Source organism: Salmo salar, chromosome ssa19 (genome assembly GCF_905237065.1).
Source record: "Salmo salar chromosome ssa19, Ssal_v3.1, whole genome shotgun sequence".
Classification (NCBI taxonomy): domain Eukaryota; kingdom Metazoa; phylum Chordata; class Actinopteri; order Salmoniformes; family Salmonidae; genus Salmo; species Salmo salar.
Window position 1 is genome coordinate 6080061 of NC_059460.1, and position 23790 is coordinate 6103850.

General features: G+C 42.8%; 1 protein-coding gene across 6 annotated transcripts in view; it reads right to left on the bottom strand.

Annotated features, from left to right (window-relative positions):
• tdrd1 (tudor domain containing 1) overlaps nt 1–23790 on the bottom strand; it is a 99445-nt gene that overhangs the window by 38662 nt on the left and 36993 nt on the right. For all 6 annotated transcript variants that reach the window (XM_014157066.2, XM_014157068.2, XM_014157065.2 and 3 more), the window contains 4 exons: nt 13732–13839; nt 13368–13538; nt 12806–13069; nt 751–885 (listed from right to left, as the gene is read on the bottom strand). In XM_014157066.2, the coding sequence (XP_014012541.2) occupies nt 751–885; nt 12806–13069; nt 13368–13538; nt 13732–13839 (678 nt within the window). The remainder of the gene's footprint in view (nt 1–750; nt 886–12805; nt 13070–13367; nt 13539–13731; nt 13840–23790) is intronic.

A 23790-nucleotide genomic window follows, 5' to 3' on the forward strand; every position in this document is an offset into this window, starting at 1 on the left:
GAGTGGCCATCACAAAGCCCTGACCTCAACCCTATAGAAAATTTGTGCACATTGCCCTATCCCACCTGGACAAGAGGAAGAAAAAGCATGTGCGAGCAAGGAGGCCTACAAACCTGACTCAGTTACACCAGCTCTGTCAGGAGGAATGGGCCAAAATTCACCCAACTTATTGTGGGAAGCTTGTGGAAGGCTACCCAAAAGGTTTGACCCAAGTTAAACAAATTAAAGGCAATGCTACCAAATACTAATTGAGCGTATGTAAACTTCTGACCCACTGGGAATGTGACTAAGGTGTATGTAAACTTTGACTTCAACTGTATACCAGTCCACGTGATCGAAGCAATCTTGAAGCGTGGAATCCGATTGGTCAGACCAGCGTTGGATAGACCTGTGCACGGGCGTTTCCTGTTTTAGTTTCTGTCTATAGGCTGTGAGCAACAAAATGGAGTCATGGTCAGATTTGCCGACGGGAGGCCTTTGTATGCATTGCGGAAGTTAGAGAAGTAATGGTCCAGAATGCTATCAGCCCGTGTCACACATTCAATATGCTGATATAATTTAGGAAGCCCTGTTCTCAGATTAGCTTTGTTAAAATCCCCAGCTATAATAAATGCAGCCTCAGCATGTATGGTTTCCAGCTTACATAGCTAGCACTGCCTTAGACCACTGCGCCACTCGGGAGACCTAGGCTCCCTTATTCTTATCTAGTAAAATCTCACTCCTACTGTGAGATGTTTAGAATGCCTGTACCTTCTTGGTTATATTTGTAGCAGTAGAACTCTCCAGGATTCTCCATCATACTGACCACCAGTGCCACCATCTGGCCCTCAGTAGGAAGCTCAGCATATGTCCACTGCAGCTTCTCTGCCACAGCAGGCTTGGCCACTGCAGGACAAAGAAATGGAATAGCAAAGGTGAGATACTCCAATACAACTGTAAGGCCCTTTTTCTTAGAAGAACAGTATACAAATGCAAGATATCATTGTGGACACGCTTCAAAACTAGCAAAGTTCACCTAGCTTTGATCAATGGCCTTTTCAACAACATTGCATAGTGTCAATAGTTTGGCATGAAGGCTATCTATAGCCTGTCTAGCCAACCAGTTTGTTGTAGCAAAGCCTATCACATTCTTGTTTCATACACAATGTGCAGGGACATGCAGCAGGTATCAGTTAGTTGCTTTCTCAAATGGGAGCCATACATTCATCAGAATTTCACTCAGCTTGACCTGGCTGATAGCAACAGTATCTAAGGGGAACAGGAAGGGTCACTTCTTAGACCTGGCAACTTTGAAGAATCTCTATGAGTATCTCTTCAGCGTGGCGGCAGAGCCCACGGCTCCCACAACAACGCGTGTGCAGTCACCACACATGTGGAAACAAACATGTAAATGCACCTTTTTTAGCCCAATAATGATGTCGGCATAAGACTGCAGTTAAGAATGTTGGGGCAGTAACTGAAAGGTCGCTAGGTCCAATCCCCGAGCCGACTAGATGAAAAATCTGACGATGTGTTCTTGAGCAAGGCATTTAACCCTAATTACTCGTGTAAGTCGCTCTGGACAAAAGCGTCTGCTAAATGAATAATCAAATGTAAATGTAGGAATTGTAGGCTATAGACTTATGGGCACAACGAGAAATATACACGTTTCAACGTACAATCAGGGTTCTCCTTAGGTTATTCTGAGGTGATGCTGATGTAGGCCTATGTTCAAGTTCGAGTGTTTAGCATTTTTCAAAACACCCGTTACTGCCATTTCCTGAAACCTAGATCTTGGGATGGGCAGTATATAGTATTTTACTATATACTGGTGTTGATCTACACACCAGTGTGGATTTTTATTGTACCTTCTATAATGGTAAGTGTGCTTGCTGAAAGCAAGACCACTCTAGCACTCTTGCGTATTATCAGGTGTGCTTGCTGAAAGCCAAGCACAACTTTAGAAATTGTTCATATTATTGGGGTTTCAGCAGCGAAGCCAGTGAAACCCAACTGTATAAGTTGGTGAATACTTTTTCCAGTTCCATCAATTTGATTAATAAAATGCCAATTCCCTTAACCTGTTCCGGCTGGGGGTTCCACTAGCGGAACGTTTCGACAACATCCGGTGAAATTGCAGAGCACGAAATTCCCCAAAAAGTATTATTTGAAATATTTAACTTTCATACAAATCACAAGTGCAATACACCAAATTAAAGCTTAACTTCTTGTTAATCTAGCCACCGTGTCAGATTTCAAAAAGGCTTTACGGCGAAAGCAAACCATGCGATTATCTGAGGACAGCACCCCATCAAACAAACACATGACAATCATATTTCAACCCGCCAGGCGCGACACAAAACTCAGAAATAACGATATAATTCATGCCTTACCTTTGAAGAGCTTCTTCTGTTGGCATTCCAAGATGTCCCATAAACATCACAAATGGTCCTTTTGTTCGATTAACTCCGTCGTTATATCTCCAAAATGTCCATTTATTTGGCGCGTTTAATTGAGAAAAACACCGGTTCCAACTCGCCCAACATGACTACCATTTATCTAATAAGTTTCCTGTAATCTTGGTCCAAATATTTCAAACAACTTTCCTAATCCAACTTTAGGTATTTTAAAACGTAAATAATCTATATAATTTAAGACGGAATACACTGTGTTCAATTGCGGCTAAAATGAATGTGGAGCGAGTTCAGGTCGCGCGCCTCCAAAAAAAAAAAGTACACTAGGCTGGACCCTTGTTCTGAAAAGCCGTACTTCTTCATTTCTCTAAAGAAAAACACCAACCAATTTCTACAGACTGTTTACATCTAGTGGAAGCAATAGGAACTGCAACCAAGTGCCACAAAAATCTAGGTTTCCATAGAAACCTAATTGAAAACACAGTGAACTCAAAAGAGAATGCCAAGAATGTGCAAAGCTGTCATCAAGGTAAAGGGTGGCTACTTTGAAGAACCTCAAATATATTTTGATTTGTTTAACACCTTTTTGTTTACTACATGATTCCATATGTTATTTCATAGTTTTATTTTGTACCTATTATTCAACAATGAAAATAGTAAATATAAAGTAAAACCCTTGAATGAGTAGGTGTGCCCAAACTTTTGATGGTTACTATATATAGATATTCCACACATCCCGCACATCCAGCGAAAAATCCTATCACCATTTGCATAACAAAATTTGATATCTATTTTTTTTTCAAATATAGGACTATTTTATATTGTTTTATAGATATACCTCTCCTGAATCGAACCACGTTGTCCGATTTCAAAAAGGCTTTACAGCAAAAGCAAAACATTAGATTATGTTAGAGTATATCGTAAAAGTAGCCACATAGCCATTTTCCGACCAACCACATGCATCACAAATAACCAAAAAACAGCTAAATGCAGCACTAACCTTTTACAATCGTCATCAGATGACACTCCTAGGACATCATGTTACACAATACATGCATTCTTTTGTTCAATAAAGTTCATATTTATATATAAAAACAGCATTTTACATCGGCGCGTGACGTTGACTATTTTCCCTCAAATGCATCCGGTGAAACAGCGCTACAATTTACAAAATTACTATTCGAAAACATTTTTCAAATGTAATATTGTCATTCTAAGATTTATAGATGAATATCTCTTGAAAGCACCTGCAATGCCAGATTTAAAAATAACTTTACTGGGTAATCACACTTAGCGATAAAAGGGGATGCGATACTCAGAAAATAGGCTAGCAATACAGGTCAGCGCCATCTTGGAACAATCGCATATCAAATCTAGTCTTGTATACTATTGTCAATAATCGCTTACCTTTGATTATCTTCATCAGAAGGCACTTCCAGGAATCCCAGGTCCACAACAAATGTACTTTCGTTCGAAAAAGTTAATCCTTTATGTCTTCTTGTTAGCGCGTTCTGAAGGCTGCACCAAAAGTACCGTCGTGCGCGGGACTCCTCTCTTACCAAAATGGATTTAAAAAAAAAAAATTAAGTTCGTTCAAACATGTCAAACGTTGTATAACAAATCTTTAGGGCCTTTTTCAACCAGAGCTCCAATAACATTCAACGGGGACGATTGCATTGTCTTTCAAAACGTTTCGAAAGGGGAGGGTAGCCAGGGGCGCTGGCGTCATAATGGTGATGGCCCTCTCCATGTGACCACTTTCCACAGACTCATTCTGTCAGTTCACAGTAGAAGGCTCAAACCACTTTGTAAAGACTGGGGACATCTAGTGGAAGCAATAGGAAGTGCTCAATGAACCATAGCTCACGGTGTGATTTATAGGCAAGGTGCTGAAGTTGAGTCCGCAATTCAGAATTCCACATCCTGTTACGATCTGTCTCGGGGTTTTGACTGCCATGAGTTCTGTTATACTCACAGACACCATTCAAACAGTTTTAGAAACTTGAGGGTGTTTTCTATCCACAAGTATTAATTATATGCATATCCTAGCTTCTGCGTTTGAGTAGGAGGCCGTTTAAAATGGGCACAATTTTTTTTCTAAAATCGCTGTAGCGCCCCCTATCCTAGGCGACCGTCAAGAGGTTAACCCTCCATTTGGCAAATCTAACCATAACTCTATCCTCCTGATTTCTGCTTACAAGCAAAAACAGGAAGTACCAGTGACTCACAATGCGGTAGAGGCCCAATGAAGCAAATGCTAAGCTATAGGACTCTTTTCCTATCACAGACCAGAATATGTTCCGGGATTTATTTGATGGCATTGAGGAGTTTACCACATCAGTCAGTGGCTTCCTTAAGAAATGCATCGACAATCTCATCCCAAAGTGCCCGTACGTACATACAGTGCATTCGGCAAGTATTCAGACCACTTCCCATTTTGTTAAGTTACTTATTCTAAAATGCATTAAATAAAATATTTTCCCTCATCTACACACAATACCCCATATTGACAAAGCGAAAACAGGTTAAGATATTTTGCAAATGTATTAACATTTAAAACAGAAATACCTTAGTTGCATAAGTATTCAGACTCTTTGCTATGAGACTGAGAAAGTGTATTTATTATGGATCCCCAATTAGCTGCTGCCAAGGCAAAATGAAGGCAGTTACAACATTTAAAAAAATATTACAATACATTCATTACAAAACTCACAACACTAAGTGTGTGCCCTCAAGCCCATACTCCACTACCACATATCTACAACACAAAATCCATGTGTACGTGTGTATAGTATGTCATCGTGTGTGTATGTATGTGTCTGTGCCTATGTTTGTGTTGCTTCATAGTCCCTGCTGTTCCATAAGGTGCATTTATATCTGTTTTTAAAATCGGATTTTACCGCTTGCATCAGTTACCTGATATGGAATAAAGTTCCATGTAGACATGGCTCTATGTAGTACTGTGCGCCTCCCATAGTCTGTTCTGGAGTTGGGGACTGTGAAGAGACCTCTGGTGGCATTTGTGGGGTTTGCATGGGTATCTGCGCTGTGTGCCAATATTTTAAACAGATAGCTCTGTGCTTTCAACATGTGAATACCTCTCACAAATACAAGTAGTGATGAAGTCAATCTCTCTTCCACTGAGCCAGGAGAGAGATTGACATGCATATTATATAATATTATTATAATGTTAGCGCTCTGTGTACATCCAAGGGCCAGCAGTGCTGCCCTGTTCTGAGCATATTGCAATTTTTCTAAGTCCCCTTTGTGGCACCTGACCACACATCTAAACAGTAGCCCAGGTGCAACAAAATAAGGGCCTGTAGGACCTGCCTTGTTGATAGTGCTGTTATGACGGTAAAGCAGCACTTATTTACGGACAGACGCCGCATCTTAGCTACTGTTGTATCAATAGGTTTTGACCATGGTAGGTTGACTGATCACCTGAACCAGGTTGCAAGCACTGGTTACAGTTTGAAGCTTTTTCATGAGTGGGTAGCTTCATGAAAGACAGTTAATATTTATATCACCCAGAAAATATACCTCTGTTTATATCACATACATTATCAAGCATTTCACACATTATCCAGACACTGACTGTTAGCACTTTGTGGTCTATAGCAGCTTCCCACAAGAATGGGCTTTAGGTGAGGCAGATGGACCTGTAGACATATTACTTCAACAGTATTTAACATTATCCAGACACTGACTGTTAGCACTTGGTGGTCTATAGCAGCTTCCCACAAGAATGGGCTTTAGGTGAGGCAGATGGACCTGTAGACATATTACTTCAACAGTATTTAACATTATCCAGACACTGACTGTTAGCACTTGGTGGTCTATAGCAGCTTCCCACCAGAATGGGCTTTAGGTGAGGCAGATGAACCTGTAGCCATATTACTTCAACAGTATTTAACATGAGATCCTCTCTAATCCTTACAGGAATGTGGTTCTGAATATAAACAGCAACACCACCACTGGCCTTTATCTTTCCTGTAAATGTTATAACCTTGTCAAAGGTAATGTCTAAGTGAGTTTCAGAGATAGTAAGAATATGCCATCTGTTACTAGCAAGTTATGTATTTCATGAACCTTGTTTTTTTAAGTAACATATGTTATCATGGGCTAGTTGGTGCACTTTTCTGGGATGCTTGCTAGTTTTCATTGCTTTACTGCGAAGCTTAGCAGAAGTAGACATTCTAATGTTATTTATGTTCATGCCAGGTGAGCTGCACACAGTGGACTTCTACTTGGGCACACCGCCTCTGTTTTTGCACCAGGAACGTCCCAAAATCACAGCTGGCGAGACAAAGGAAGAAATCCTCCCACTCCCATGCTTCACAGGATGTTGCAGGCCTCAGACAGATGGAGATGACCCGCTCGATCATGAGCAGGGACAAAAGGTTGCCGACATCGACTTCAAAATCGTAGGGGAAGGAGTAGCTCCCCTGGCGAACGAGCAACACCGGCCAGTCGACACACAACAGCGATGCATCATGTGAACACTGTCCAGCCACCGGCTCAGAAAAGGTCAACATTCCACTCTGCGTTTCCCCCAGATTCTTACGTCGGCTGTCGACCTGTGCGATCAAGGAAGCCACCACATGCCTATAATCCTTGGCAAGCCAACAATTGCCACATTGGAACTATGAGTGATCCCGAAACAAACCATAGTACATACAACTCCTACAGCGCTGGAACCGTTCATTTACCTCTACATACAAAGAGGGCAACATTGGAAAACTCATCTGGGACTAACTTTGTTAGCTTCATGGCTAATGTTAGAGGTTTAGCTAGGTTCGCGTCTCTTTAACCTCTTATGGCTAGGGGGCAGTATTTTCACGGCTGGATAAAAAACGTACCCGATTTAATCTGGTTACTAATCCTACCCAGTAACTAGAATATGCATATACTTATTATATATGGATAGAAAACACCCTAAAGTTTCTAAAACTGTTTGAATGGTGTCTGTGTGTATAACAGAACTCAAATGGCAGGTCAAAACCTGAGAGATTCCTTTACAGGAAGTGGCCTGTCTGACCATTTCTGGAACTTCTTTGCCATCTCTATCTTGTACAAAGGATCTCTGCTCTAACGTGACACTTCCTACGTCGTCCATAGGCGCTCAGAGCCCGGGAAAAAACAGAATGTCGTCCTCCCAGCCCCAGGCTGAAACACATTATCGCCTTTCTCAAGTGGCCGATCAAGGGACTGTGGGCTTAGGCGCGTGACCTGGCCGCCCCCGTCTTTGTGATTTTTTCCTCTGTTTGCCGAAAAGGAGATTCCCGGTCGGAATATTATCGCTTTTCTACGAGAACAATGGCATAAAAATTGATTTTAAACAGCGGTTGACATGCTTCGAAGTACGGTAATGGAATATTTAGAATTTTTTTGTCACGAATTGCGCCATGCGCACGACCCTTCTTTACCATTCGGATAGTGTCTGGGACGCACAAACAAAACGTCGCTATTCGGATATAACGATGGATTATTTTGGACCAACCCAACATTTGTTATTGAAGTGGCAGTCCTGGGAGTGCATTCTGACGAAGACAACAAAAGGTAATCAAACTTTTATAATAGTAAATCTGATATTGGTGAGTGCTAAACTTGCCGGGTGTCTAAATAGCTAGCCCGTGATGCCTGGGCTATGTACTTAGAATATTGCAAAATGTGCTTTCACCAAAAAGCTATTTTAAAATCGGACATATCGAGTGCATAGAGGAGTTCTGTATCTATAATTCTTAAAATAATTGTTGTGCTTTTTGTGAACGTTTATCGTGAGTAATTTAGTAAATTGTTAGCAAATTCCTCCGGAAGTTTGCGGGGGTATGCTAGTTCTGAACGTCACATGCTAATGTAAAAAGCTGTTTTTCTATATAAATATGAACTTGATTGAACAAAACATGCATGTATTGTATAACATAATGTCCTAGGTGTGTCATCTGATGAAGATCAAAGGTTAGTGCTGCATTTAGCTGTCTTCTGGGTTTTTGTGACATTATATGCTAGCTTGAAAAATGGGTGTCTGATTATTTCTGGCTTGGTACTCTGCTGACATAATCTAATGTTTTGCTTTCGCTGTAAAGCCTTTTGAAATCGGACAGTGTGGTTAGATAAAGGAGAGTCTTGTCTTTAAAATGCTGTGAAATAGTCATATGTTTGAAAAATTTCAGTTTTTATATTTTTGAGGAATTTGTAATTCGCGCCACGCCTATCATTGGATATTGGAGCAGCTAGCGGAACGTCTAGATGTAAGAGGTTAAAGCAGTCTTTAACCTGTCAGTTAAGCAGGATTCCGGCGGCCCTACCTGTTAAAAACAAACTAAAACCTGGTTGTTTTAGTTAAAATAACAAACCGAGTGGTTCCTGTTTAGTGTTGTCAGAGACCCGCTGTTGGGAAGCATAGGAGTCAACATGGACAAGAAATTGAGCTCAGGTGCATCCTGTTTCCTTGATATGTTTAAAAAAATTATAATAATTAGAGTCCACCTATGGTGAAGTGAATTGACTGGACATGATTTGGAAAGACGCACATCTCTATATAAAGGTCGTACAGTTGACAGTGCACGTCAGAGCAAAAACCAAGCCACGAGGTCGAAGGAATTGTCCGTAGAGCTCCGAGACTGGATTGTGTCAAGGCACAGGGGGAAGGGTACAAAATGTCTGCAGTTTTGAAGGTCCCCAAGAACACAGTGGCCTCCATCAATCTTAAATGGAAGAAGTTTGGAACCACCACCAAGACTCTTCCTAGAGCTGGCCACCTGGCCAAACTGAGCGATCAGGGTAGAAGGAACTTCGTTAGGGATGGAAGAACCTTCCAGAAGGACAACAATCTCTGCAGCACTCCACTAATCATGCGTGTTATTGTAGAGTGGCCAGACGGAAGCCACTCCTCAGTAAAAGGCACGACAGCCCAGTTGGAGTTTGCCAAAAGGCACCTAAAGGACTCTCGGACCATGAGAAACAAGATTCTCTGGTCTGATGAAACCAAGATTTAACTCTTTGGCCGGAATGCCAAGTGTCACGTCTGGAGAAAACTTGGCCCCATCCCTACGGTGGTGGCAGCATCATGCTGTAGGGATGTTATTCAGCAGCAGGGACTGGGAGACTAGTCAAGATCGAGGGGAAGATGAACGGAGCAAAGTACAGAGATATCCTTAATGAAAACCTGCTCCAGAACACTCAGGACATCAGACTGGGGTGAAGGTTCACCTTCCAACAGGACAAAGAACCAAAGCACACAGCCAAGACAAGGCAGGAGTGGCTTCGGGACAAGTCTCTGAATGTCCTTGAGTGGCTCAGCCATATCCCTGACTTGAACCCGATCGAACATCTCTGGAGAGACCTGAAAAAAGCTGTGCAGCGATGTTCCCCATCCAATCTGACAGCGCTTGAGAGGATCTGCAGAGAAGAATGGGAGAAACAGGGTTAATGGTCTGAACACTTATGTAAATGTGGGGAAGAACGGCGCCGGAAGGGTGGCTGCCTTTTTACGGGCTCCTAACAAAATGTGCTATTTTGTTTGTTTTTCGCATTGTTTAACTTATTTTGTACATGATGTTGCTGCTACCGTCTATTATGGCCGAAAAGAGCTTCTGGACAGCAGAACAGCAATTACCCACCTTGAACTGGACAAAGATTTGTTCTTTAATGAGTCCAACGCTTAGGATATAGCGCTTTCACAAGACAAGGCCCAAATCCCTGTCATTCGCGAGAAGTAAAGGAGAAAACGGGGGCGTAGGTCGGGGTGCTTTGTGAGAATTCGGAGGCGAGTGTGTAAACCAACATGAGTACTATTGGCTAACGTGCAATCATTGGAAAATAAACTTGACAATCTACGATTAAGACTATCCTATCAAAGGGACATTAAAAACTAATATCTTATGTTTCAGAGTTGTGGTTGAAAGAAGACGCAGGTAATATAGAGCATGCTGGGTTTTCCGTGCATCGGCAGGACAGAGCAGCTACGTCTGTAAAGACAAGGGGCGTGGCTTGTGTCAATGACAGCTGGAGCGCAATGTCTAATATTAAAGAAGTATTTAATATAAGGTAGAGTAGCTCATGATAAGCTGTAGACCACACCATTTACCAAGAAAGTTCTCATCTATGCTGACAATAAGACCGCACTCAATGAACTGTATAAGGCTATACGCAAACAAGAATATGCTCATCCAGAAGCTGCGCTCCTAGTGCCCGGGGACTTTAATGCAGGGAAACTTAAATTCGTTTTACCTAATTTCTACAAACATGTCACATCTGCAACCAGAGAGAGAGAAAACATAAATAAATAAAAACTCTAGATCACCTGTACTGCTGCTACTCGCTGTTTATTATCTATGCATAGTCACTTTACTCCTACCTACATGTACAAATTACCTCAACTAACCTGTACCCCCCACACATTCACTCTAACGGTAATCCCTGTATAGAGCCTCGTTATTGCGTGTTACTTTTTATTTTATACTTAGTTGATTTTGTAAATATTTTCTTAACTCTATATCTTGAACTTCATTGTTGGTTAAGGGCTTGTAAGTAATGATTTCACCTGTTGTATTCGGCGCTAGTGACAAATACAATTTTATTTGAAATGGAATATTTCAGTAATTTTTTTTATACATTTGCTGACTTCTATTAAAATCTGTTTTTGCTTTAAAATTATGGGGTAGTGTGTGTCGATTGATGAGGAAAACTAACAATTTAATACAATTTGGAATAAGGCTGTAAACGTAACAGAATGTGGAAAAAGTCAAGGGGTCTGAATACTTTCCAAATGCACTGTATGAGAGGCCTGTGTTTACCACAGTCCTTATTTTCAGCATTTATCCAAAACCCCTAAAAAAAAAAAAAAAAGTATTTCCCCATAGGCTTTGACCAACGAGCCATGGCGGAGTTGGGGTCTGTTTCACCATTTTAACTTTGTTACGCATTTAAATAGTTGAATGATTAATAACACATTTAGGCGACAACTAAACCAGACATCGTTTTTCCATTGGGATTTGGTTGTGCTTTTAGATGGTTGAAAGCATAGTGATGACACATTGGAAATTCAACAAACTTATTGTTGTCTTTTTTAGTGGGTTGTAATCTCAATGATCAACGTCACAACCAAATATTACCCAATTGTCCATGTTGAAATTACATGGTGTGCCCAATGGGCTACTACTACCACTTTTAGGGGCCAATACAAATCATTTCTTAAGTTCTTAAGTTCTTGACCTCAGCTGAATCTGGTAAGAATGCTGTGGCTGTTGAACAAGTTGAGGAGACTAAATTACTTGGCATTACCTTAGATTGTAAACTGTCATGGTCAAAACATATAGATTCAATGGTTCAAATGATGGGGAGAGAGGTCGGTCCGTAATAAAGAGATGCTGTGCTTTTTTGACACCACACTCCAAAAAGAAAGTCGTACAGGCTCTAGTTCTGTCTCATTTTGATTATTGTCTAGTCATGTGGTCGAGTGCTGCAACTAAAGCCCTAGTTAAGCTGCAGCTGGCCTAGAACAGAGTGGCATGTCTTGCTTTCCATTGTAATCAGAGGGTTAATATAAATACTATGCATGCCAGTCTCTCTTGGCTAAGAGTTGAGGAGAGACTGACTGCATCACTTCTTTCTATAAGAAACATTAATGTGTTGAAAATCCCAAATTGTTTGCATAGTCAACTGAAACACAGCTCTGACACACACACTTATTCCACCAGACATGCCACCAGGGGTCTTTCCACAGTCCCCAAATCCAGAACAAATTCAAGAAAACGTACAGTATTATATAGAGCCCTTATTGCATGGAACGTCCTTCCATTTCACTCAAACAGCAAACCTGGTTTCAAAAATCAGATAAAGCAACACCTCGCGGCACAACGCCTTTCCCCTATTTGACCTAGATAGATTGTGTGCATGTATTAATATGGAGGCTACGTGTGCCTTTTTTAAATTGATGTAGTTCTGTCCTTGAGCTGTTCTAGTCTATTAATGTTCTGTATTATGTCATGTTCCATGTGGAACTCAGGAAAACTAGATAAATCTTTCGCGACAGCTAATGGGGATCCTAATAAAATATCAAATTCACCATTGGGCGTTTGTACCCTGGTGCTAATGTGTCTCTTTCTCCTCACTAAATAAATGATATCAATGGATGAACGGACAATAAAGTTGATAATTGTACACGTGACTTCATTCAGTTAATTGAAATTCAATCATGAAGAGGGTGAAATATTTTGTGGTTAAATAAAGAAGGCTCAAACATGAGGTTGCCCATGCATTTACCCCATTGGTTTAATCATTAGCTGCTAGATCACAAACTCTTAACATGATCTTGTTACTAGTTAGCACCATATTGATGACTTTAATACTGAATGAGTACAGCAGAAACACTGCCGTACAGGTTGGCAGGTCTGACTTATAGTTACCATGAGATGATTCTGTCCAGGCTCCTTCAGCCTGCCCCTTGGTGGTGGGCTCTTCGTCCTGATGGTTGGAAGGCAAGGCATAACCAGTGGCGACCAGCATCTCAGCCACATTGCCCTGGGGGTCGCTGGCCTCGTCGATCATGGCCACCAGCGCCATACCCTCCCGCTCGCCCAGGATCTCTACCCGCAGGAATCGGTTGCACACCATCCGCCTGAGCATCAGCACAGTCTCCTCTGACCAGGCCTCTGCTGTGGGACGCACTCCTATAAGGGGAGGGGTGGGATTGTGTGTGTAACAAGCAATCATTTTTATTTGATGAGTTTATAAGTGATCAGGTTAACACCACCACTATCCCTAAAACACAATTTAATGCACTAGAGATTCCTTTGAGTTTGAGACGAAAAGGAATCAAACGGCATGAAATGGCAATACATTTCTTTATTGCTATAACTTTGTTATTGACACCTTGGACAAATGGAATGACACATGAATAGACATTGCCAGAAAAGCAGAAATTCCAGATGAATCAATACATTGACTTGAACACGTAATAGGTCATACCTGCCAGGGCACAAGGGATGGCCTGCATTGGCAGGGCCAGGAGTTCAGAGCTGATGGAACGCAGGCGACTCAGCTCAACCTCCTCTGAGTTGCCAAAGTCAATGTAGCCTACACACACCTTCTCTTCAGAGGAGTAGGCCAGCACTTTGGCCCTGTACCACTGGTTGTCCTCTGGGAAGGTACACACAGAGAGAGATCACTATCAACCGCGATGAGATCATTGGCTGGCAAAGCTCCTCAACCAGGTCAAGATTAAGGATCAAAGGAGAGAGTTCATCATGTGTCCTTTTTCTGACCGTGTATGTGCCCTGAGTGAATGTGAGTATTCTAGCCTGACACAGAATTAGAGAGAGAGTGTCCTTACCATAGAATAGGGAGCAGCACACTGTGCCAGGGGCAGGTCTGAAGTTTTGGCTGGCTGGGACCTGAGAGCAGTGGTCCCTCAGTTTCAGATGCAGATCCTGGATCACACCTGCACAGACATACAACAGTCAGCACCAATGATGCAAGAGACTAAATCACCTCCACAGAGTTACATTCAATTCACTAGGGCACATTCAAGCAAAACATTTTAAACGTTTTTTTTTATCAGTACCTCCTAGGGTTGCAAATAGGGACGCACATTATATCGGAATCGGACGATAATAGCTAAAAATGCCAAAATCGGTGTCGGCCCGATGTCTAGTTTAACGGCGATTTTAAAAACCGATGTAAAAGCTCCCGTGCATACCTATATGACGAAGGTACATGATGTAATGACGCCACGTAAAATGTTGCACTACACGTGCAACACAGCATTCCAAACCTAGCCCACAATGTCTGCTGTGTGGCTCGAGCAGTCAAGAAGTCGAGCAGTCATTTGAAAGAGTAAGACAATTTCAGCGAGACAACTCAAAAGGCGAAATCCATTCACTTCTATGGGCTACGTGGGACACAGCCAGTGAAATATCAGGGCGGCAAATTCAAAAACAACAAAATGTCATAATTCAACTTTCTCAAACATACAACTATTTTACACCATTTTAAAGATGCACTTCTCCTTGATGTAACCACATTGTCCGATTTCAAAAAGGCTTTACAGCGAAAGCAAAACATTAGATTATGTTAGGAGAGTACAGAGACAAATAATCACAGCCATTTTCCAAGCAAGGACATGTGTCAATAAAACCCAAAACACAGCTAAATGAAGCTCTAACCTTTGACGATCTACATCAGATGACACTCCTAGGACATTATGTTACACAATACATGTATGTTTTGTTCGATAAAGTTTTATTTTGAAGGCTAACCGCAAAAGTTCAATATTGTGGCTAGCTTTACAGAAACTTGGCAGATATTTTCTATGGGAAGTTAAGCCCTGGAATATGGGGAATTTTGCTTAAATTCATTAAAAGAAAAGTTCTAACAGCGAACCTTTTTTTGAGGGATACACATTACAATTCTAGGTCTTGTGGCATTATTTGTTTAAACAATATTTCTGTATTCCAAACAGTTTGAAGGGTCCGTGTGTACTTAAAGAACAATCTCTGGCGAGCACATGGAGGGCTGTGCGGCCCCCCAAAGAAATGCCACCCCACACCATGACTGACCCACCGCCAAACCGGTCATGCTGGAGGATGTTGCAGGCAGCAGAACGTTCTCCACGGCGTCTCCAGACTCTGTCACGTCGTAATGTGCTCAGTGTGAACCTGCTTTCATCTGTGAAGAGCACAGGGCGCCAGTGGCGAATTTGCCAATCTTGGTGTTCTCTGGCAAATGCCAAACGTCCTGCACGGTGTTGGGCTGTAAGCACAACCCCCACCTGTGGACGTCGGGCCCTCATACCACCCTCATGGAGTCTGTTTCTGACCGTTTGAGCTGACACATGCACATTTGTGGCCTGCTGGAGGTCATTTTGCAGGGCTCTGGCAGTGCTCCTCCTGCTCCTCCTTGCACAAAGGCGGAGGTAGCGGTCCTGCTGCTGGGTTGTTGCCCTCCTACGGCCTCCTCCACGTCTCCTGATGTACTGGCCTGTCTCCTGGTAGCGCCTCCATGCTCTGGACACTACGCTGACAGACACAGCAAACCTTGGCACAGCTCGCATTGATGTGCAATCCTGGATGAGCTGCACTACCTGAGCCACTTGTGTGGGTTGTAGACTCCGTCTCATGCTACCACTAGAGTGAAAGCACCGCCAGCATTCAAAAGTGACCAAAACATCTGCCAGGAAGCATAGGAACTGAGAAGTGGTCTGTGGTCCCCACCTGCAGAACCACTCCTTTATTGGGGGTGTCTTGCTAATTGCCTATAATTTCCACCTGTTGTCTATTCCATTTGCACAACAGCATGTGAAATGTATTGTCAATCAGTGTTGCTTCCTTGATTTCACAGAAGTGTGATTGACTTGGAGTTACATTGTGTTGTTTAAGTGTTCCCTTTATTTTGTTGAGCAGTGTATTTAAAAAAAAAAGCATTGTATTTGGCACAAATCATTGACTAAAACCTAAACTACTTGTTGTCTTACCAATTGTCTTACCAGCTGTTGTCTTAGCTAGCTCTCCGAATCAACACCTGTGATTGCTTTATGCCTCGCTTTATGGCTCTCAAATGTCAATATGCCTTGTATAACGTTGTTTAGGATAGTTATCATTGTTTTAGTTTACTGCGGAGCCCCTAGTCCCACTCAACATGCCTCAGATGCCTCCTTTGTCCTACCTCCCACACATGCGGTGACGTCACCCAGCATAACTAGCGCTTCCAGAGATGCAGCCTCTTATCACTCAGTGCCTGGGTTTTCCTCCACTGTACCCGCACCCAACCATACCTGTCTGTACATTATGCCCTGAATCTATTCTACCACGCCCAGAAATCTGCTCCTTTTATTATGTCCCCAACGCACAAAACGACCAGTTTTGATAGTCTTTAGCCATACCCTCATCCTACTCCTCCTCTATTCCTCGGGTGATGTGGAGGTTAACCCAGGCAGTCTCATTTGTTGACTTCTGTAACCGAAAAAACCTTGGTTTCATGCATGTTAAAATCAGAAGCCTCCTCCCTAAGTTTATTTTACTCACTGCTTTAGCACACTTTGCCAACCCTGATGTCCTTGCCGTGTCTGAATCCTGGCTTAGGAAGGCCACCAAAAATTCTGAGATTTCCATACCCAACTACAACATTTTCCATCAAGATAGAACTGCCAAAGGGGGAGGAGTTGCAATCTACTCCAGAGATAGCCTGCAAAGATCTGTCATACTTTCCAGGTCTATGCCCAAACAGTTCGAGCTTCTAATTTTAAAAATGAATCTCCCCAGAAACAAGTCTCTCACTGTTGCCACCTGTTATAGACGCCCCTCAGCTCCCAGCTGTGCCCTGGACACTATATGTGAATTGATTGCCCCCCATCTATCTCCAGAGTTCGTTCTGTTAGGTGACCTAAACTGGGATATGCTGAACACCCCGGCAGTCCTACAATCTAAGCTAGATGCACACAATCTCACACAAATTATCAAGGAACCCAAATCAAAGTTTGTCACAGGCGCCCACAATACAACATGTGTAGACCTTACAGTGAAATGCTTAATTACAGGTTCTAACCAATAGTGCAAAAAAGGTATTAGGTGAACAAAAGGTAGGTAAAGAAATAAAAACAGTAAAAAAAGACAGGCTATTTACAGTAGCGAGGCTACAACAGTAGTGAGGCTACATAATGCAAATAGTCCGGGCAGCCATTTGAGAGTCTGTGGAGTCTTATGGCTTGGGGGTAAAAACTGTTGAGAAGCCTTTTTGTCCTAGACTTGGCACTACGGTACCGCTTGCCATGCGGTAGTAGAGAGATCAGGCTATGACTGGGGTGGCTGGGGTCTTTGACAATTTTTAGGGCCTTCCTCTGACACCGCCTGGTGTAGAGGTCCTGGATTGCAGGCAGCTTAGCCCCAGTGATGTACTGGGCCGTACACACTACCCTCTGTAGTGCCTTGCGTTCGGAGGCCGAGCAATTGCCGCACCAGGCAGTGATGCAACCAGTCAGGATGCTCTCGATGTTGCAGCTGTAGAACCTTTTGAGGATCTCAGGACCCATGCCAAATCTTTTTAGTTTCCTGTGGGGGAATAGGCTTTGTCGTGCCCTCTTCACGACTGTCTTGGTGTGTTTGGACCATTTTAGTTTGTTGTTGATGTGGACACCAAGGAACTTGAAGCTCTCAACCTGCTCCACTATAGGCCCGTCGATGAGAATGGGGGTGTGCTCGGTCCTCCTTTTCCTGTAGTCCACAATCATCTTCTTAGTCTTGGTCACGTTGAGGGACAAGTTGTTATTCTGGTACCACCCGGCCAGGTCTCTGACCTCCTCCCTATAGGCTGTCTCGTCGTTGTCGGTGATCAGGCCTACCACTGTTGTGTCGTCTGCAAACTTAATGGTGTTGGAGTCGTGCCTGGCCATGCAGTCGTGGGTGAACAGGGAGTACAGGAGGGGACTGAGCACGCACCCCTGGAGAGCTCCAGTGTTGAGGATCAGCGTGGCAGATGTGCTGCTATGTACCCTCACCACCTAGGGGCAGCCCGTCAGGAAGTCCAGGATCCAGTTGCAGAGGGAGGTATTTAGTCCCAGGATCCTTAGCTTAGTGATGAGCTTTGAGGGTACTATGGTGTTGAACGCTGAGCTGTAATCGAGAATTTCAATAAGCATCTCTATGGCTGGCCATGCGTTCCTCCTGGCTACCCCAACCAACAGCTCCGCACCCCCCGCAGCTACTTGCCCAAGCCTCCCCAGCTTCTCCTTCATCCAAATAGCAGATGTTCTGAAAGAGCTGCAAAACCTGGACCCGTACAAATCAGCTGGGCTAGACATTCTGGACCCTCTCTTTCCAAAATGATCCGCCGCTATTGTTGCAACCCCCATTTCCCGTCTGTTCAACCTCTCTTTCGTATCGTCCGAGATCCCTAAGGATTGGAAAGCTGCCGCGGTCATCCCCCTCTTCAAAAGGGGGTGACACTCTAGACCCAAACTGTTGTAGACCTATACCCATCCTGCCCTGCCTTGCTAAAGTCTTCGAAAGCCAAGTTAACAAAACAGATCACTGACCATTTCGAATTCCCCCGTACCTTCTCCGCTGTGCATCCGGTTTCCGAGCTGGTCACGGATGCACCTAAACCACGCTCAAGGTACTAAACGATATCATAACCGCCATCGATAAAAGACAATACTGTGCAGCCGTCTTCATCGACCTGACCAAGGCTTGACTCTGTCAATCACCGTATTCTTATCGGCAGACTCAATAGCCTTGGTTTCTCAAATGACTGCCACTCCTGGTTCACCAACTACTTCTCAGATCGAGTTCAGTGTGTCAAATCGGAGGGCCTGTTGTCCGGACCTCTGGCAGTCTCCATGGGGGTAGCACAGGTTTCAATTATCGGGCCGAATTATAGATAGATATAAACCATGTCGCTCTTGCTGCAGGTGATTCTCTGATCCACCTCTACGCAGACTACGCAGACGACACCTTTCTGTATACCTCTGGCCCTTCTTTGGACACTTAACTTCTTGGTGAAAGGGGGCAGTATTCGGATATTCAGATGAATAACGTGCCCAAATTAAACTGCCTGCTACTCAGGCCCAGAAGGTAGGATATGCATATTATTAGTAGATTTGGATAGAAAACACTGAAGTTTCTAAAACTGTTTGAATGTCTGTGTATAACAGAACTCATATGGCAGGCAAAAACCTGAGAAAAAAATCCAACCATGAAATGGTTTGTAGTTTTTCAGGTGATTGCCTATCCAAACTACAGTGTCTGTGGGGTCATTTTGCACTTCCTAAGGCTTCCACTAGATGTCAACAGTCTTTAGAACTTTGTTTCATGCTTCTACTGTTACCGGGGAGAGAATAAGTGCTGACTCAAGTGGACTGCCTGAGGCAAATGAGTTGTTTACTGCGCGTCACGCAGGCGCGCCACTCCTTTTTCCTCTGTAATGAATATGCTATTGTCCGGTTGGAATATTATCGAATATTTATGATAAAGACCCTAAGGATTTATTGTAAACATCGTTTGACATGTTTCTACGAACGGTAATGGAACTTTTTGATTTTGTCTCGGGTTTTGTGCTCGCGCATTATGCCGTTGGAAATAGAACAAAAACGGAGGTATTTGGACATAAATATGGAGTTTATCGAACAAAACTAACATTTCTTGTGGAAGTGGGAGTCCTGGGAGTGCATTCCGACGAAGATCAGCAAAGGTAAGTGAAGATTTATAATACTATTTCTGAGTTTTGTTGATTCCAGAACTTGACGGGTAACTGTATAGCTTGCTTTGATGGCTGAGCTCTGTACTCAGAATATTGAACAATGTGCTTTCGCCGTAAAGCTATTTTGAAATCTGACACAGCGGTTGCATTAAGGAGAAGTGTATCTATAATTCTTTCAATAACTGTTGTAAATTTTATCAATGTTGATGATGAGTATTTTGTAAATTGATGTGCTCATTCACTGGAAGTTTAGGGAGGAAAAACATTTTCTGAACATCACGCGCCAATGTAAAATGGGCTTTTTGGATATAAATATTAACTTTATCGAACAAAACATACATGTATTGTGTAACATTGAGTCCTGGGAGTGTCATCTGATGAAGATCGTCAAAGGTTAATGATTAATTTTAGCTGTATTTCTGGTTTTTGTGACGCCTCTCCTTGCTTGGAAAATGGCTGTGTGGATTTTCTTGTCTCGGCGCTGTCCTAACAATCTAATGTTATGCTTTCGCCGTAAAGCCTTTTTGAAATCAGACAATGTGGTTGGATTAACGAGAAGTGTATCTTTAAAATGGGATATAGTAGTTGTATGTTTGAGAAATTTGATTTGAGATTTTTGTTGTTTTGAATTTGCCGCCCTGCTATTTCACTGGCTGTTGAATAGTGACGCTAGCGTCCCACATGTCCCAGAGAGGTTAACTAACCTCCAAACGATCTTCAATGCCATACAACACTCCCTCCGTGGCCTCCAACTGCTCTTAAACTCTAGTAAAACAAAATGCATACTTTTCAACCGTTCGCTGCTCCAATCCAAAATTAAATCTAGAATCGGCTTCCTATTTCGCAAAAAAAGCCTCCTTCACTCACGCCGCCATACATACCCTCGTAAAACTGACTATCCTACCGATCTTCGACTTCGGCGATGTCATTTACAAAATAGCTTCAAACACTCTACTCGGCAAACTGGATGCAGTCTACCACAATGCCATCCGTTTTGTCACCAATGCCCCATATACTACCCACCACCGCGACACGTATGCTCTCGTCCGCTGGCTCTCGCTACATATTCATCGCCAGACCCACTGGCTCCAGGTCATCTATAAGTCTATGCTAGGTAAAGCTTCGCCTTACCTCAGCACACTGGTCACGATAACAACACCCACCCATAGCACACGTTCCAGCAGGTACAGTGGGGAGAACAAGTATTTGATACACTTGCGATTTTGTATGTTTTCCTACTTACAAAGCATGTAGAGGTCTGTAATTTTTATCATAGGTACACTTCAACTGTGAGAGACGGAATCGAAAACAAAAATCCAGAAAATCACATTGTATGATTTTTAAGTAATTAATTTGCATTTTATTGCATTACATAAGTATTTGATACATCAAAAAAGCAGAACTTAATATTGGGTATAGAAACCTTTGTTTGCAATTACAGAGATCATACATTTCCTGTAGTTCTTGACCAGGTTTGCACACACTGCAGCAGGGATTTTGGCCCACTCCTCCATACAGACCTTCTCCAGATCCTTCAGGTTTCGGGGCTGTCGCTGGGCAATACGGACTTTCAGCTCCCTCCAAAGATTTTCTATTGGGTTCAGGTCTGGAGGCTGGCTAGGCCACTCCAGGACCTTGAGATACTTCTTACGGAGCCACTCCTTAGTTGCCCTGGCTGTGTGTTTCGGGTCGTTGTCATGCTGGAAGACCCAGCCACGACCCATCTTCAATGCTCTTACTGAGGGAAGGAGGTTGTTGGCCAAGATCTCGCGATACATGGCCCCGTCCATCCTCCCCTCAATACGGTGCAGTCGTCCTGTCCTCTGCAGAAAAGCATCCCCAAAGAATGTTTCCACCTCCATGCTTCACGGTTGGGATGGTGTTCTTGGGGTTGTACTCATCCTTCTTCTTCCTCCAAACACGGCGAGTGGAGTTTAGACCAAAAAGCTATTTTTGTCTCAGACCACATGACCTTCTCCCATTACTCCTCTGGATCATCCAGATGGTCATTGGCAAACTTCAGACGGGCCTGGACATGCGCTGGCATGAGCAGGGGGACCTTGCGTGCGCTGCAGGATTTTAATCCATGATGGCGTAGTGTGTTACTAATGGTTTTCTTTGAGACTGTGGTCCCAGCTCTCTTCAGGTCATTGACCAGGTCCTGCCGTGTAGTGCTGGGCTGATCCCTCACCTTCCTCATGATCATTGATGCCCCACGAGGTGAGATCTTGCATGGAGCCCCAGACTGAGGGTGATTGACCGTCATCTTGAACTTCTTCCATTTTCTTATAATTGCGCCAACAGTTGTTGCCTTCTCACCAAGCTGCTTGCCTATTGTCCTGTAGCCCATCCCAGCCTTGTGCAGGTCTACAATTTTATCCCTGATGTCCTTAGACAGCTCTCTGGTCTTGGCCATTGTGGAGAGGTTGGAGTCTGTTTGATTTAGTGTGTGGACAGGTGTCTTTTATACAGGTAACGAGTTCAAACAGGTGCAGTTAATACAGGTAATGAGTGGAGAACAGGAGGGCTTCTTAACCTGTTGGGGGTAGGGGGCAGTATTTACACGGCCGGATTAAAAAACGTACCCGATTTAATCTGGTTATTACTACTGCCCAGAAACTAGAATATGCATATAATTATTGGCTTTGGATAGAAAACACCCTAAAGTTTCTAAAACTGTTTGAATGGTGTCTGTGAGTATAACAGAACTCATATGGCAGGCAAAAACCTGAGAAGATTCCTTACAGGAAGTGCCCTCTCTGACAAGATCTTGTTCTTCTTGTCTCTGTTTATTGAAGACTGAGGATCTTTGCTGTAACTTGACACTTCCTACGGCTCCCATAGGCTCTCAGAAGGCGGGAAAAAGCTGAATGATGTAATTCCAGCAACTGGCTGAAAAACATTCGCACTTTTGGCAAGTGCTCTATCAGAGGACAATGGGCTGAGGCGCGTGCACGAGTCGACCCCATGTTTTTATTTTCTTTCGTCTTTGAACCTAAAACACAGATTCCTGGTCGGAATATTATCGCTTTTTTACGAGAAAAATGGCATAAAATTGATTTTAAACAGCGGTTGACATGCTTCGAAGTACGGTAATGGAATATTTAGATTTTTTGTCACGAAATGCGTCGTGCACGTCACCCTTCTTTACCATTCGGATAGTGTCTTGAACGCACGAACAAAACAGAGGATATTTGAACATAACTATGGATTATTTTGAACCAAACCAACATTTGTTATTGAAGTAGAAGTCCTGGGAGTGCATTCTGACGAAGACAGCAAAGGTAATAACATTTTTCTTATAGTAAATCTGATTTTGGTGAGTGCTAAACTTGGTGGGTGTCTAAATAGCTAACCCTGTGATGCCGGGCTATCTACTGAGAATATTGCAAAATGTGCTTTCACCGAAAAGCTATTTTAAAATCGGACATATCGAGTGCATAGAGGAGTTCTGTATCTATAATTCTTAAAATAATTATGTTTTTTGTGAACGTTTATCATGAGTAATTTAGTAAATTCACCGGAAGTTTGCGGGGGGTATGCTAGTTCTGAACGTCACATGCTAATGTAAAAAGCTGTTTTTTGATATAAATATGAACTTGATTGAACAAAACATGCATGTATTGTATAACATAATGTCCTAGGGTTGTCATCTGATGAAGATCAAAGGTTAGTGCTGCATTTAGCTGTGGTTTGGGTTTATGTGACATTATATGCTAGCTTGAAAAATGGGTGTCTGATTATTTCTGGCTGGGTACTCTGCTGACATAATCTAATGTTTTGCTTTCGTTGTAAAGCCTTTTTGAAATCGGGCAGTGTGGTTAGATTAACGAGAGTCTTGTCTTTAAAATGGTGTAAAATAGTCATATATTTGAGAAATTGAAGTAATAGCATTTCTAAGGTATTTGAATAACGCGCCACGGGATTCAACTGGCTGTTGAGTAGGTGGGACGATTTCGTCCCGCCGACCGTAGAGAGGTTAAAGAAAAAGTAACAAGTCTGTGAGAGGCGGAATTCTTACTGGTTGGTAAGTGATCAAATACGTATGTCATGCAATAAAATGCAAATGAATTACTTAAAAATCATACAATGTGATTTTCTGGATTTTTGTTTTAGATTCCGTCTCTCACAGTTTAAGTGTACCTATGATAAAAATTACAGACCTCTACATGCTTTATAAGTAGGAAAACCTGCCAAATCG